General features: G+C 47.6%; 1 protein-coding gene across 1 annotated transcript in view; it reads right to left on the reverse strand.

Annotated features, from left to right (window-relative positions):
• Positions 1 to 14,185, reverse strand: part of ABCD1 (ATP binding cassette subfamily D member 1) — a 138,860-nt gene that overhangs the window by 60,978 nt on the left and 63,697 nt on the right. The window contains exons 5-6 of the mRNA XM_063936599.1: positions 5,185 to 5,279; positions 3,166 to 3,311 (exon numbers count right to left, since the gene is read on the reverse strand). Of these exons, the coding sequence (XP_063792669.1) occupies positions 3,166 to 3,311; positions 5,185 to 5,279 (241 nt within the window). The remainder of the gene's footprint in view (positions 1 to 3,165; positions 3,312 to 5,184; positions 5,280 to 14,185) is intronic.

Genomic DNA, 14,185 nt, shown 5'->3' on the forward strand with positions numbered 1-14,185 from the left:
GAATCATCATTTCGGCCATTACCTTGGTAAAGACCCGAGGTGCCGTGGACAACCCAAACGGCAGCGTCTGAAACTGATAATGACAGTCTTGTACTACAAACCTGAGATACCCTTGGTGAGAAGGGTAGATTGGGACGTGGAGATAAACATCTTTGATGTCCAGAGACACCATATAGTCCCCTTCTTCCAGGTTCGCTATCACCGCTCTGAGTGATTCCATCTTGAATTTGAACCTTTTTATGTAAGTGTTCAAGGATTTCAGATTTAAAATTGGTCTCACCGAGCCGTCCGGCTTCGGTACCACAAACAGCGTGGAATAATACCCCTTTCCTTGTTGTAGGAGGGGTACCTTGATTATCACCTGCTGGGAATACAGCTTCTGAATGGCTTCCAGAACTGCCTCCCTGTCGGAGGGAGACTTTGGCAGAGCAGACTTCAGGAACCGGCGAGGGGGAAACGCCTCGAATTCCAGTTTGTACCCCTGCGATACTACCTGTAGAATCCAGGGATCCACTTGCGAGTGAGCCCACTGCGCGTTGAAATTCTTGAGACGGGCCCCCACCAAGTCTGAGTCTGCTTGTAAAGCCCCAGCGTCATGCTGAAGACTTGGCAGAAGCAGGGGAAGGCTTCTGATCCTGGGAAGCGGCTGCATGGTGCAGTCTTTTTCCCCTTCCTCTGCCCCGGGGCAGAAAGGAATGGCCTTTTGCTCGCTTGTATTTATGGGAACGAAAGGACTGAGTTTGAAAAGACGGTGTCTTTTTCTGTTGATGTGAAGTGACCTGGGGTAAGAAGGTGGACCTTCCAGCCGTTGCCGTGGCCACCAGGTCCGAAAGACCAGCCCCAAATAACTCCTCCCCTTTATACGGCAATACTTCCATATGTCGTTTGGAATCCGCATCCCCTGACCACTGACGCGTCCATAACGTTCTTCTGGCAGAGATGGACATAGCACTTACTCTTGATGCCAGGGTGCAAATATCCCTCTGTGCATCACGCATATATAGTAATGCATCCTTCAAATGCTCTATAGTTAACAATATATTGTCCCTATCCAGGGTATCAATATTTTCAGTCAGGGAATCCGACCACGCGACTCCAGCACTGCACATCCAGGCTGAAGCGATTGCTGGTCGCAGTATAACACCAGTATGTGTGTATATACTTTTTAGGATATTTTCCAGCCTTCTATCAGCTGGTTCTTTGAGGGTGGCCGTATCAGGAGACGGTAACGCTACTTGTTTAGATAAACGTGTGAGCGCCTTATCTACCCTAGGGGGTGTTTCCCAACGTGTCCTAACCTCTGATGGGAAAGGATATAGTGCCAATAATTTATTAGAAATTAGCAGCAGTTTTTTGTCGGGAGAAACCCACGCTTTATCACATACCTCATTCAATTCATCTGACCCAGGAAAAACTATTGGTAGTTTTTTCACCCCCCACATAATACCCTTCTTAGTGGTATTTGTAGTGTCAGAAATGTGCAATGCTTCCTTCATTGCCGTGATCATGTAACGTGTGGCCCTACTGGACATTACGTTCGACTCATCACCGTCGACACTAGACTCAGTATCTGTGTCTGGGTCTGTGTCGACCCACTGAGGTAACGGGCGTTTTAGGGCCCCTGACGGTGTCTGAGACGCCTGGACAGGCACTAATTGATTTGCCGGCTGTCTCATGTCGTCCACAGTTTTTTGCAAAGTGTTGACATTATCACTTAATTGTTTGAACACGATCATCCAGTCAGGTGTCGACTCCCTAGGGGGTGACATCACTAACGCAGGCAATTGCTCCGCCTCCACATCATTTTCCTCCTCATACATGTCGACACACACGTACCGACACACAGCACACACACCGGGAATGCTCTGATAGAGGACAGGACCCCACGAGCCCTTTGGAGAGACAGAGGGAGAGTCTGCCAGCACACACCCAGCGCTATATATATATATACAGGGATAACCTTATATAAGTGTTATTCCCTTATAGCTGCTGTTTATATTGTCATTTGCTGCCAATAGTGCCCCCCCTTCTCTTTTTTACCCTGATTCTGAAGCAGGACTGCAGGGGAGAGTCAGGGAGCCGTCCTTCCAGCGGAACTGTGAGGGAAAATGGCGCTTGTGTGCTGAGGAGATAGGCTCCGCCCCTTCACGACGTCCTTATCTCCCGCTCTTTTGTGTAAAAATGGCAGGGGTTAAAATACATCCATATAGCCCAGGAGCTATATGTGATGTATTCTTTTGCCACCTAAGGTATTATCATTTATATTGCGTCTCAGGGCGCTCCCCCCCAAGCGCCCTGCACCCTCAGTGACCGGAGTGTGAAGTGTGCTGAGAGCAATGGCGCACAGCTGCGGTGCTGTGCGCTACCTTAGTCTGAAGACAGGATTGTCTTCTGCCGCCGATTTCACCGGACCTCTTCGTCTCTTCTGGCTCTGTAAGGGGGACGGCGGCGCGGCTCCGGTGACCCATCCAGGCTGTACCTGTGATCGTCCCTCTGGAGCTAATGTCCAGTAGCCTAAGAAGCCCAATCCACTCTGCACGCAGGTGAGTTCGCTTCTTCTCCCCTTAGTCCCACGATGCAGTGAGCCTGTTGCCAGCAGGACTCACTGAAAATAAAAAACCTAAATTAAACTTTTATTCTAAGCAGCTCAGGAGAGCCACCTAGCCTGCACCCTTCTCGTTCGGGCACAAAAATCTAACTGAGGCTTGGAGGAGGGTCATAGGGGGAGGAGCCAGTGCACACCACCTGATCCTAAAGCTTTTATTCTTGTGCCCTGTCTCCTGCGGAGCCGCTATTCCCCATGGTCCTTACGGAGTCCCAGCATCCACTAGGACGTCAGAGAAAGTCCCAAAAAGTCCCCAATAAAGGGGGGTACTCACGGAGCGATATTCTAAGCAATCTGACTAGATTGCTTAGAATTTGAGCATTATCGCTCCGTGTGTAGCCCCCTCAGCGATAGCGATGCGCAGCCCCGCGCATCACTATCACTGCTGCTAGATTGGGCTGCATGCAGGCCAATCTAGCGGGTCGCACACTTCACCCGCTGGGTGAAATGAGCGCCCCCCCCGTCTCCCCCCGCACGCTCAGCACACATCTCTCCCGCATCGGCCCGTCTATATGGGCCTTAAGACTACTACACAAACGACATAGGTGGATAATTCTTACCTCTGGGGTATGTAAAACATGTGTTGGGGAAGGGGCTTGTACAACACACCGCTATATGCAGGCCACAGACCTCCCAGGATACGAAACAATGAGCTTTTCCCACAGCCATTAGGCCCTGTGATGAGAAGGTGCATTCCCTCCTCTACCTGTAAGTATAGAAATTAGGACATGTTTGTTAGTACTAATAACGATAATAATAATAAGAATTGCATTGTAAACATTCAATATATTCTAACATAGGATAAAATATTTTATGTACAATTTTTGTTGGTTGTAACAGCTCAATTTACTGTTTACTTAGGGGGGCATTCAATTGTTTGAAAAGTCAGTTAGGTGTCTGTTTTTTTCCTACCTAATAGACAGGAAAAAAAGGACACCAAACCGACTTTTCAAACAATTGAATTCCACCCTATGAAGCAATGGGGCAGATGTATTAACCTGGAGAAGGCATAAGGAAGTGATAAACCAGTGATCTGTGCAAGGTGATAAAGGCACCAGCCAATCAGATCCTAACTGTTCATTTACATATTTGAGCTGATTGGCTGGTGCCTAGATCACCTTGCACATATCACTGGTTTATCACTTCCTTATGCCTTCTCCAGGTTAATACATCTAAATGTTCCTTGCATCCTCAATGTCAGTTGTCCTTTCTCCGAAGTGCCTTGTCCCAAACAAATCATTTCTTTTTAGTACAGGTATACGTCAAGAATGAACATACAGCACCATGGTACTGTATGCAATTATTGACTTACTGAACTTTTTTTAAAAAAAATATACAGTACGAGCAGGGGCCTCTTCCCTCATATTCTTTTCCTTCCCTTACTTATACCATCATCTCCTCCCATCTGCCTACAATGGCACCTAACCCTTGGGCTCTGCCGCCCTGCTGCTTATTTGGGTATTATGACCGCTACACAGTAATATTTATAAACCACATCAATGTTCTACAATGTGTCACTTTTTTGTTTTGTTCACTCTATTTCTGTACTTTGCACGGCACTGCAGACCCCTTGTGGCACCATATAAATAAAGCATGATAAAAATATAATATTGAATGAAAGCAGAGTAATATCTGCTTTGAGAGAGACTGAATCTAATCAGTAAGCACTAACGCTGGTCACACATATGCTGATGTGGTAGTACAGATGGTGTAATGGTTCGCATTACTTCCTCATATGGGTTTGATTCCAACCATGACCCCATCTGTGTGGAGTGTGTATATTCTCTCCGTACTTGGGTGGGTTTCCTCTGGGTACTCCGGTTTCTTCCCACAAAAACTGGTAGGTTAATTGGCTCCCAACAAAAAATTAACCCTACTGTGTGTTCATGTACATGTGTTTAGGGCAGACTAGACAATCCAAGTGGTTGCTATCTGCCGTCACATTATACGTTTCTAATGTTGACCAACTGGCCCCGCATCTAGGCTTGTGTACCTTCAAAAGGAGAGCAATTCATGGGAACGCTGTAATCAAAACAGATTATCATTCGATATAGATTCCATCTACTGTATGTTTAATATGGATTTATAAATGTGCACCAGTAAGTAAAAATGATTTATAATCACTGGTATAAATAGGTACCAAGGTCATGGCTGCTGTACCAGGGAGAGATTTATGCGCTCCTATTAAACAGCATTACCAGGTCCTTGGACATTTGACTTTGTCTCCTTACTATCACTGTTTAATAAACTCTGATAAGTTAATGAACTTCAACCACTATTTCTTAAAAAATAATATTGTAAACACAGAGTTTATCAATCTCTCCTTAGGAAAGTGCCGCAGTTAACAAATCTAATGTAATAATCTATATCAGTGAAAAGCTGAATGAGAGCGACAACTGAGGTGCGTAATCTGTTTATCTAGATTCCAAGGAAAGTTATCAGAGAAACAGGATTAAGTAACAGCAAATGGCAACAAGATTTTAGAGGAAAGGTTAGTGAGGCTGCTGTTCAGGTCATGACTTCCGGGAATACAATCTCCAATTGCCCAAAATAACAAAGATGTTTTTCCCTGCACTTACCCGAATATTGAGGCTTGCAACTACCACGTCGCCTGTGGGAGTGACAATGGGGATATTCTCACATATGATTCCGTTCTCTACATCCACCACTTGCCCTACAAGAGCAAAGACAAGACGCACAGCACAGAGTCAGCATCTTAGGCACAGATGGTATTCCCCCCATGGCTACAACAGGAACTATATATTGGGAGTGGGGGCGGGGGGGTGGCACTAAACTTCAACTACAAGCAGATACTAGACAAAGGGCCAATGGGCTTTTAAAAACATTCCCAGAGCAGTACATGTAGTGTAAGTAACAATAAGGACAGGACTACCCTAAGGGAAGGCAGTTACGTGACCGGCAGTCTCCTACCGATGCCGGAATCCCGCCTCCTTACAGTCCCGACAATCAGCATGCCGACTAACGGACTATTGCCACTCGTGGGTGTCCATGACACCCATAGAGTAGAAACCGAGCCCGCACGGTGCTTCCTTCCGCTCACCCCTCCCCCCCCTACCCCGGCCACCTGCAAGCGGGATTCTGGCGTCGGTATGGTGAACGCCGGACATGCATAACGAGCCCCTCTAAGGGCTTATTATTAACTAGACACTAGTATTAACATTTACTACTCATGGGAACTTTAATGCAGGCCCCGATAATGTGTAGCTTGTAAGATGCTATCCAAGACACTAGAGCAGCCATAGAGTAATGTAGGGTTTCCCAAAGAACCAGACATAAAAAGAGGAGGAATTAGAGCACACAACTTAAGTATGATATCACTGTACGGCAACTAAAGCGCCACTGTTTGGCTACACAACAAAATATTAGGAATAAAAACAATACAATGGTCTGTTCTGCTATTATTTTAGGCAAGACCAACTTTACAGCACTGATACGGTTATTGATATTTAATTCAAACCAACTAAAATCCACGGCTGTAGCCTGGTTAGAGGTGGAAAAGTTCCTTTAGCCATAAAACAGCAGTCAGGCCAGAGGAAGGTAAGTGAGAGATTCATACACACTCTTCACTTCATGACGAGGGCCTCTCAACATTCAGGCTCCAAAAATGCTGCTTCAGTGACAAGGGCCTGCACTTACAAAGCTCGCACATGAGAAAACATCTGAAAAATGCAGCTGACCTCACTGTAAGTGCTCCTGGGGTCTAGAACAGTTTTTGCCTATTGAAATGATGTCTGATATGAAATTAGGTGAAAAAAGAAAAAAAAAATTATAGGGCAAGAATACATTTGTAGATTATGGGGTATATTCAATTAGGATAGAAAACTGCTGTCTGTCGAAAAGAACGCGGTTTTCGACCTTTTAAGATCGAGTAGTGATTCAACCTATTCAGTCCCAGCAGTTTTTATTCGACAAGTCGTGGAATTTGACTTGTCGAAATGTACGTGAATCAACGGTATAGCTGCCGATTCACATACTTTTGTGTGAAACGGGACCAAATTCAACAGGATTTGGACCCGTTTCCGACTATCTTAGTCCGACATAAAAAAATGCCGGACCGAGATGTGGGACCCGAGAGGAGGAGTAGCCGCGGGACAGCTGCGGGCATACAGGGAGATCAGCGCTACAGCAGGATGTCTCACAGCCGCGCCGCTCACGGCAGCGTCCACCCGGCTCCAGCAAGTGAGGTCACGCTTGCTGGAGCCGGGTGGACACTGCTGTGAGGTCAGACGGCTGCTGCTCACCTCCGTCTGCCCACGGCTGTCCCCCCCCCCCCCCCTTCCTCCCTCTCCTCCTCTGGGTCCCTCATCTCAATTAGACTTTTTAAAAGTCAAATTGAGATGAGATTGAATAGGGGTTGTCGGATCCATTCAGAGAAATGCATGTCGGAATGGATCCAACCCTGATTGAATATACCCCTATGTATCTATATAATAATAGTGTATGGTCTCTCCCATCTCCGTCATACGCAATGAGAGAAGGGAAACGCCCCTCCCAACAGCTCCCACCGCAGGGATGGTGACAGGACATGTCACCACCAGAGAACAGGCAAGTATAGCATGGAGGGGAGGGCTGTGGTGACATAAGCCAGGTCCATATAATTCATTATATATATATATATATATATATATATATATATTATAACATAAGGATGTTTAGGAGCCTGGAACGTAGTAATAAAAAATAAATAAGAATTTACTTACCGATAATTCTATTTCTCATAGTCCGTAGTGGATGCTGGATACTCCGAAAGGACCATGGGGAATAGCGGCTCCGCAGGAGACTGGGCACAAAAGTAAAAGCTTTAGGACTACCTGGTGTGCACTGGCTCCTCCCCCCATGACCCTCCTCCAAGCCTCAGTTAGGATACTGTGCCCGGACGAGCGTACACAATAAGGAAGGATTTTGAATCCCGGGTAAGACTCATACCAGCCACACCAATCACACTGTACAACCTGTGATCTGAACCCAGTTAACAGCATGATAACAGCGGAGCCTCTGAAAAGATGGCTCACAACAATAATAACCCGATTTTTGTAACAATAACTATGTACAAGTATTGCAGACAATCCGCACTTGGGATGGGCGCCCAGCATCCACTACGGACTACGAGAAATAGAATTATCGGTAAGTAAATTCTTATTTTCTCTAACGTCCTAGTGGTTGCTGGGGACTCCGAAAGGACCATGGGGATTATACCAAAGGTCCCAAACGGGCGGGAGAGTGCGGATGACTCTGCAGCACCGAATGAGAGAACTCCAGGTCCTCCTCAGCCAGGGTATCAAATTTGTAGAATTTTGCAAACGTATTTGCCCCTGACCAAGTAGCTGCTCGGCAAAGTTGTAAAGCCGAGACCCCTCGGGCAGCCGCCCAAGATGAGCCCACTTTCCGTGTGGAATGGGCTTTTACAGATTTTGGCTGTGGCAGGCCTGCCACAGAATGTGCAAGCTGAATTGTACTACAAATCCAACGAGCAATCGTCTGCTTAGAAGCAGGGGCACCCAGCTTGTTGGGTGCATACAGGATAAACAGCGAGTCAGATTTTCTGACTCCAGCCGTCCTGGAAACATATATTTTCAGGGCCCTGACTACGTCCAGCAACTTGGAATCCTCCAAGTCCCTAGTAGCCGCAGGCACCACAATAGGCTGGTTTAAGTGAAATGCTGAAACCACCTTAGGGAGAAATTGAGGACGAGTCCTCAATTCTGCCCTGTCCGTATGAAAAATTAGGTAAGGGCTTTTATAGGATAAAGCCGCCAATTCTGATACACGCCTGGCTGAAGCCAGGGCTAACAGCATTACCACTTTCCATGTGAGATATTTTAAGTCCACAGTGGTGAGTGGTTCAAACCAATGTGATTTTAGGAATCCCAAAACTACATTGAGATCCCAAGGTGCCACTGGAGGCACAAAAGGAGGCTGTATATGCAGTACCCCCTTGACAAACGTCTGAACTTCAGGAACTGAAGCTAGTTCTTTTTGGAAGAATATTGACAGGGCCGAAATTTGAACCTTAATGGACCCTAATTTGAGGCCCATAGACAGTCCTGTTTGCAGGAAATGCAGGAATCGACCCAGTTGAAATTCCTCTGTAGGGGCCTTCCTGGCCTCACACCACGCAACATATTTACGCCAAATACGGTGATAATGTTGCACAGTTACATCCTTCCTGGCTTTGATCAGGGTAGGGATAACTTCATCCGGAATGCCTTTTTCCTTCAGGATCCGGCGTTCAACCGCCATGCCGTCAAACGCAGCCGCGGTAAGTCTTGGAACAGACATGGTCCCTGCTGGAGCAGGTCCTTTCTTAGAGGTAGAGGCCACGGGTCTTCCGTGAGCATCTCTTGAATTTCCGGGTACCAAGTCCTTCTTGGCCAATCCGGAGCCACGAGTATAGTCTTTACACCTCTCCTTCTTATGATTCTCAGTACCTTGGGTATGAGAGGCAGAGGAGGGAACACATACACTGACTGGTACACCCACGGTGTTACCAGAGCGTCCACAGCTATTGCCTGAGGGTCCCTTGACCTGGCGCAATATCTGTCCAGTTTTTTGTTGAGGCGGGACGCCATCATGTCCACCTTTGGTTTTTCCCAACGTTTCACAATCATGTGGAAGACTTCTGGGTGAAGTCCCCACTCCCCCGGGTGAAGATCGTGTCTGCTGAGGAAGTCTGCTTCCCAGTTGTCCACTCCCGGAATGAACACTGCTGACAGTGCTATCACATGATTTTCCGCCCAGCGAAGAATCCTTGCAACTTCAGTCATTGCCCTCCTGCTTCTTGTGCCGCCCTGTCTGTTTACGTGGGCGACTGCCGTGATGTTGTCCGACTGGATCAACACCGGCTGACCCTGAAGCAGAGGCCTTGCCTGACTTAGGGCATTGTAAATGGCCCTTAGTTCCAGGATATTTATGTGAAGTGACGTTTCCATGCTTGACCACAAGCCCTGGAAGTTTCTTCCCTGTGTGACTGCTCCCCAGCCTCTCAGGCTGGCATCCGTGGTCACCAGGACCCAATCCTGAATGCCGAATCTGCGGCCCTCTAGGAGATGAGCACTCTGTAACCACCACAGGAGAGACACCCTTGTCCTTGGAGACAGGGTTATCCGCTGATGCATTTGAAGATGCGATCCGGACCATTTGTCCAGCAGATCCCACTGAAAAGTTCTTGCGTGGAATCTGCCGAATGGAATCGCTTCGTAAGAAGCCACCATCTTTCCCAGGACCCTTGTGCATTGATGCACTGACACTTGGCCTGGTCTTAGGAGGTTCCTGACTAGGTCGGATAACTCCCTGGCTTTCTCCTCCGGGAGAAACACCTTTTTCTGTACTGTGTCCAGAATCATCCCTAGGAACAGCAGACGTGTCGTCGGACTCAGCTGCGATTTTGGAATATTTAGAATCCATCCGTGCTGTCGTAGTACTACTTGAGATAGTGCTACTCCGACCTCTAACTGTTCTCTGGACCTTGCCCTTATCAGGAGATCGTCCAAGTAAGGGATAATTAAGACGCCTTTTCTTCGAAGAAGAATCATCATTTCGGCCATTACCTTGGTAAAGACCCGGGGTGCCGTGGACAATCCAAACGGCAGCGTCTGAAACTGATAGTGACAGTTCTGTACCACAAACCTGAGGTACCCTTGGTGAGAAGGGCAAATTGGGACATTGAGGTAAGCATCCTTGATGTCCAGAGACACCATATAGTCCCCTTCTTCCAGGTTCGCTATCACTGCTCTGAGTGACTCCATCTTGAACTTGAACCTTTTTATGTAAGTGTTCAAGGATTTCAGATTTAAAATGGGTCTCACCGAGCCGTCCGGCTTCAGTACCACAAACAGCGTGGAATAATACCCCTTTCCCTGTTGTAGGAGGGGTACCTTGATTATCACCTGCTGGGAATACAGCTTGTGAATGGCTTCCAATACCGCCTCCCTGTCGGGGGGAGACGTTGGTAAAGCAGACTTCAGGAACCGGCGAGGGGGAGACGTCTCGAATTCCAATTTGTACCCCTGAGATACTACCTGCAGGATCCAGGGGTCCACTTGCGAGTGAGCCCACTGCGCGCTGAAATTCTTGAGACGGGCCCCCACCGTGCCTGAGTCCGCTTGTAAGGCCCCAGCGTCATGCTGAGGACTTGGCAGAAGCGGGGGAGGGCTTCTGTTCGTGGGAAGAGGCTGTCTGCTGCAGTCTTTTTCCCCTTCCTCTGCCCCGGGGCAGATATGAGTGGCCTTTTGCCCGCTTGCCCTTATGGGGACGAAAGGACTGAGCCTGAAAAGACGGTATCTTTTTCTGCTGAGAGGTGACCTGGGGTAAAAAGGTGGATTTCCCAGCCGTTGCCGTGGCCACCAGGTCCGATAGACCGACCCCAAATAACTCCTCCCCTTTATACGGCAATACTTCCATATGCCGTTTGGAATCTGCATCACCTGACCACTGTCGCGTCCATAACCCTCTTCTGGCAGAAATGGACATCGCACTTACTCTTGATGCCAGAGTGCAAATATCCCTCTGTGCATCTCGCATATATAGAAATGCATCCTTTAAATGCTCTATAGTCAATAATATATTGTCCCTGTCCAGGGTATCAATATTTTCAGTCAGGGAATCCGACCAAGCCACCCCAGCACTGCACATCCAGGCTGAGGCGATTGCTGGTCGCAGTATAATACCAGTATGTGTGTATATACTTTTTAGGATATTTTCCAGCTTCCTATCAGCTGGTTCCTTGAGGGCGGCCGTATCAGGAGACGGTAACGCCACTTGTTTTGATAAGCGTGTGAGCGCCTTATCTACCCTAGGGGGTGTTTCCCAACGTGCCCTAACCTCTGGCGGGAAAGGGTATAATGCCAATAATTTTTTAGAAATTAGCAGTTTTTTATCGGGGGAAACCCACGCTTCATCACACACCTCATTTAATTCATCTGATTCAGGAAAAACTACGGGTAGTTTTTTCACACCCCACATAATACCCTTTTTTGTGGTACTTGTAGTATCAGAAATGTTCAAAACCTCCTTCATTGCCGTGATCATGTAACGTGTGGCCCTACTGGAAAATACGTTTGTTTCCTCACCGTCGACACTGGAGTCAGTGTCCGTGTCAGTGTCTGTATCGACCTGAGGTAACGGGCGTTTTAGAGCCCCTGACGGTGTTTGAGACGCCTGTACAGGTATTAACTGATTTGCCGGCTGTCTCATGTCGTCAACAGTCTTTTGTAAAGTGCTGACACTATCACGTAATTCTTTCCATAAGACCATCCAGTCAGGTGTCGACTCCCTAGGGGGTGACATCACTAACACAGGCAATTGCTCCGCCTCCACACCATTTTCCTCCTCATACATGTCGACACAACGTACCGACACACAGCACACACACAGGGAATGCTCTGACAGAGGACAGGACCCCACTAGCCCTTTGGGGAGACAGAGGGAGAGTTTGCCAGCACACACCAGAGCGCTATATATATATATAGGGATAACCTTATATAAGTGTTTTTCCCTGATATAGCTGCTGTATATATTTATCTGCCAAATTAGTGCCCCCCCTCTCTTGTTTTACCCTGTTTCTGTAGTTCAGGACTGCAGGGGAGAGTCAGGGAGCCTTCCTCCAACGGAGCTGTGAGGAAAAAATGGCGCCAGTGTGCTGAGGAGATAGGCTCCGCCCCCTTCTCGGCGGCCTTTCTCCCGCTTTTTTATGGAAAAATTGGCAGGGGTTAAATGCATCCATATAGCCCAGGAGCTATATGTGATGTATTTTTTGCCAAAAAAGGTGTTTTTATTGCGTCTCAGGGCGCCCCCCCCCAGCGCCCTGCACCCTCAGTGACCGGAGTGTGAAGTGTGCTGAGAGCAATGGCGCACAGCTGCGGTGCTGTGCGCTACCTTATTGAAGACAGGACGTCCTCTGCCGCCGATTTTCCGGACCTCTTCAGTCTTCTGGCTCTGTAAGGGGGCCGGCGGCGCGGCTCTGGGACCCATCCATGGCTGGGCCTGTGATCGTCCCTCTGGAGCTAATGTCCAGTAGCCTAAGAAGCCCAATCCACTCTGCACGCAGGTGAGTTCGCTTCTTCTCCCCTTAGTCCCTCGGTGCAGTGAGCCTGTTGCCAGCAGGTCTCACTGAAAATAAAAAACCTACTTTAAACTTTTACTCTAAGCAGCTCAGGAGAGCCCCTTAGTATGCACCCTTCTCGTTCGGGCACAAAAATCTAACTGAGGCTTGGAGGAGGGTCATGGGGGGAGGAGCCAGTGCACACCAGGTAGTCCTAAAGCTTTTACTTTTGTGCCCAGTCTCCTGCGGAGCCGCTATTCCCCATGGTCCTTTCGGAGTCCCCAGCATCCACTAGGACGTTAGAGAAAACATCTGAATGTCTATGTGCTCGGGGCCCATTTTTGGGTACCTGGTAATTTATACGGCCTGTACAAGACTGATAATAAGGCATACCAGTTATAGTCATGAGCCCCTGGTTTCCACACCCCTGCATCCTCCAAGCTATGATTCTATAATAATTTACCATAATGGGTCGGGTGTAATGACGCCCAATATCGGCAGACGTTTTTTTTTTAAAGGGGCAATCACTTACACGGCAAAACCATGCCTTGTAAGTGATAGCAACTTTAAAGAAACATTCCGTGATCGTCCGGCATCTCCCACCTCCAGCGATCTTGGGCGTCATTACAACCAGACCATTATATTATTAGTTATACAATAGGCTGTTCACGGCCCACATGCCTCCACCATCATCTACATGTCCGGCCTGGGCAAACACTAAGCAATAATAGGCCTAAACCCTCTGTCTTGTCTAATTCACGTGTATGTAATCCAGCCAGCCGTCTATTTCATCCCTCGCTGGTCTACTCCTTATACAGAACATGTCACAATATACTCTGTAGCCCACGTTGTGTATGTCCTAAGAGTTACCGTATGTATAGTCTATAAATAGTCACAAGGACAATCGAGATTATAGATTTTAACCTTCTCCATGTTCCAATCTAACATACAGCCAGGAGATAACATAATTTATATTTAAAGAATAATTGAAAGCTCCTTTTTTTTCTTCTTATGGACTATACTTAAATAAACCGCAGTCCCCAAAGATAATTACCCTGGGGAGCTACGTGCGGGAGTAAAGGCCAGCACTGACGGCCAACAAAGACCGCTCAGCACACATCTCTCCCCCCACTCAGCACAGCGCAATGTGATGAGCGAGGGGGGACGACAATGGGGGGGCCGCTCACTTCACAGCGCCGAAGTGAGCGACCCGCTAGATTGAGCCTGCATGCAGGCTCAATCTAGCACCGGCGATAGCGATGCGCTATCGCTGGGGGTCAATGACACGACAGATACGTGCTTAAAATCTAAGCAATCTAGTCAGATTGGTTAGATTTTAAACACGGATCTCTCAGTGTGTATCCCCCTTAAGTGGAGCAGAGGTAGATATTGGCGGACCTGACAGATAGCATGAACACCAGACTCCAGAAATGTTATCTAGCAGGTAATACAACTATTCACCCATCATTTCATCATTGAGAGTTATTAGTTTATTGGAAACAAAAACAAAACAAAAATAA

This window comes from Pseudophryne corroboree, chromosome 8 (assembly GCF_028390025.1).
Source record: "Pseudophryne corroboree isolate aPseCor3 chromosome 8, aPseCor3.hap2, whole genome shotgun sequence".
Lineage (NCBI taxonomy): Eukaryota > Metazoa > Chordata > Amphibia > Anura > Myobatrachidae > Pseudophryne > Pseudophryne corroboree.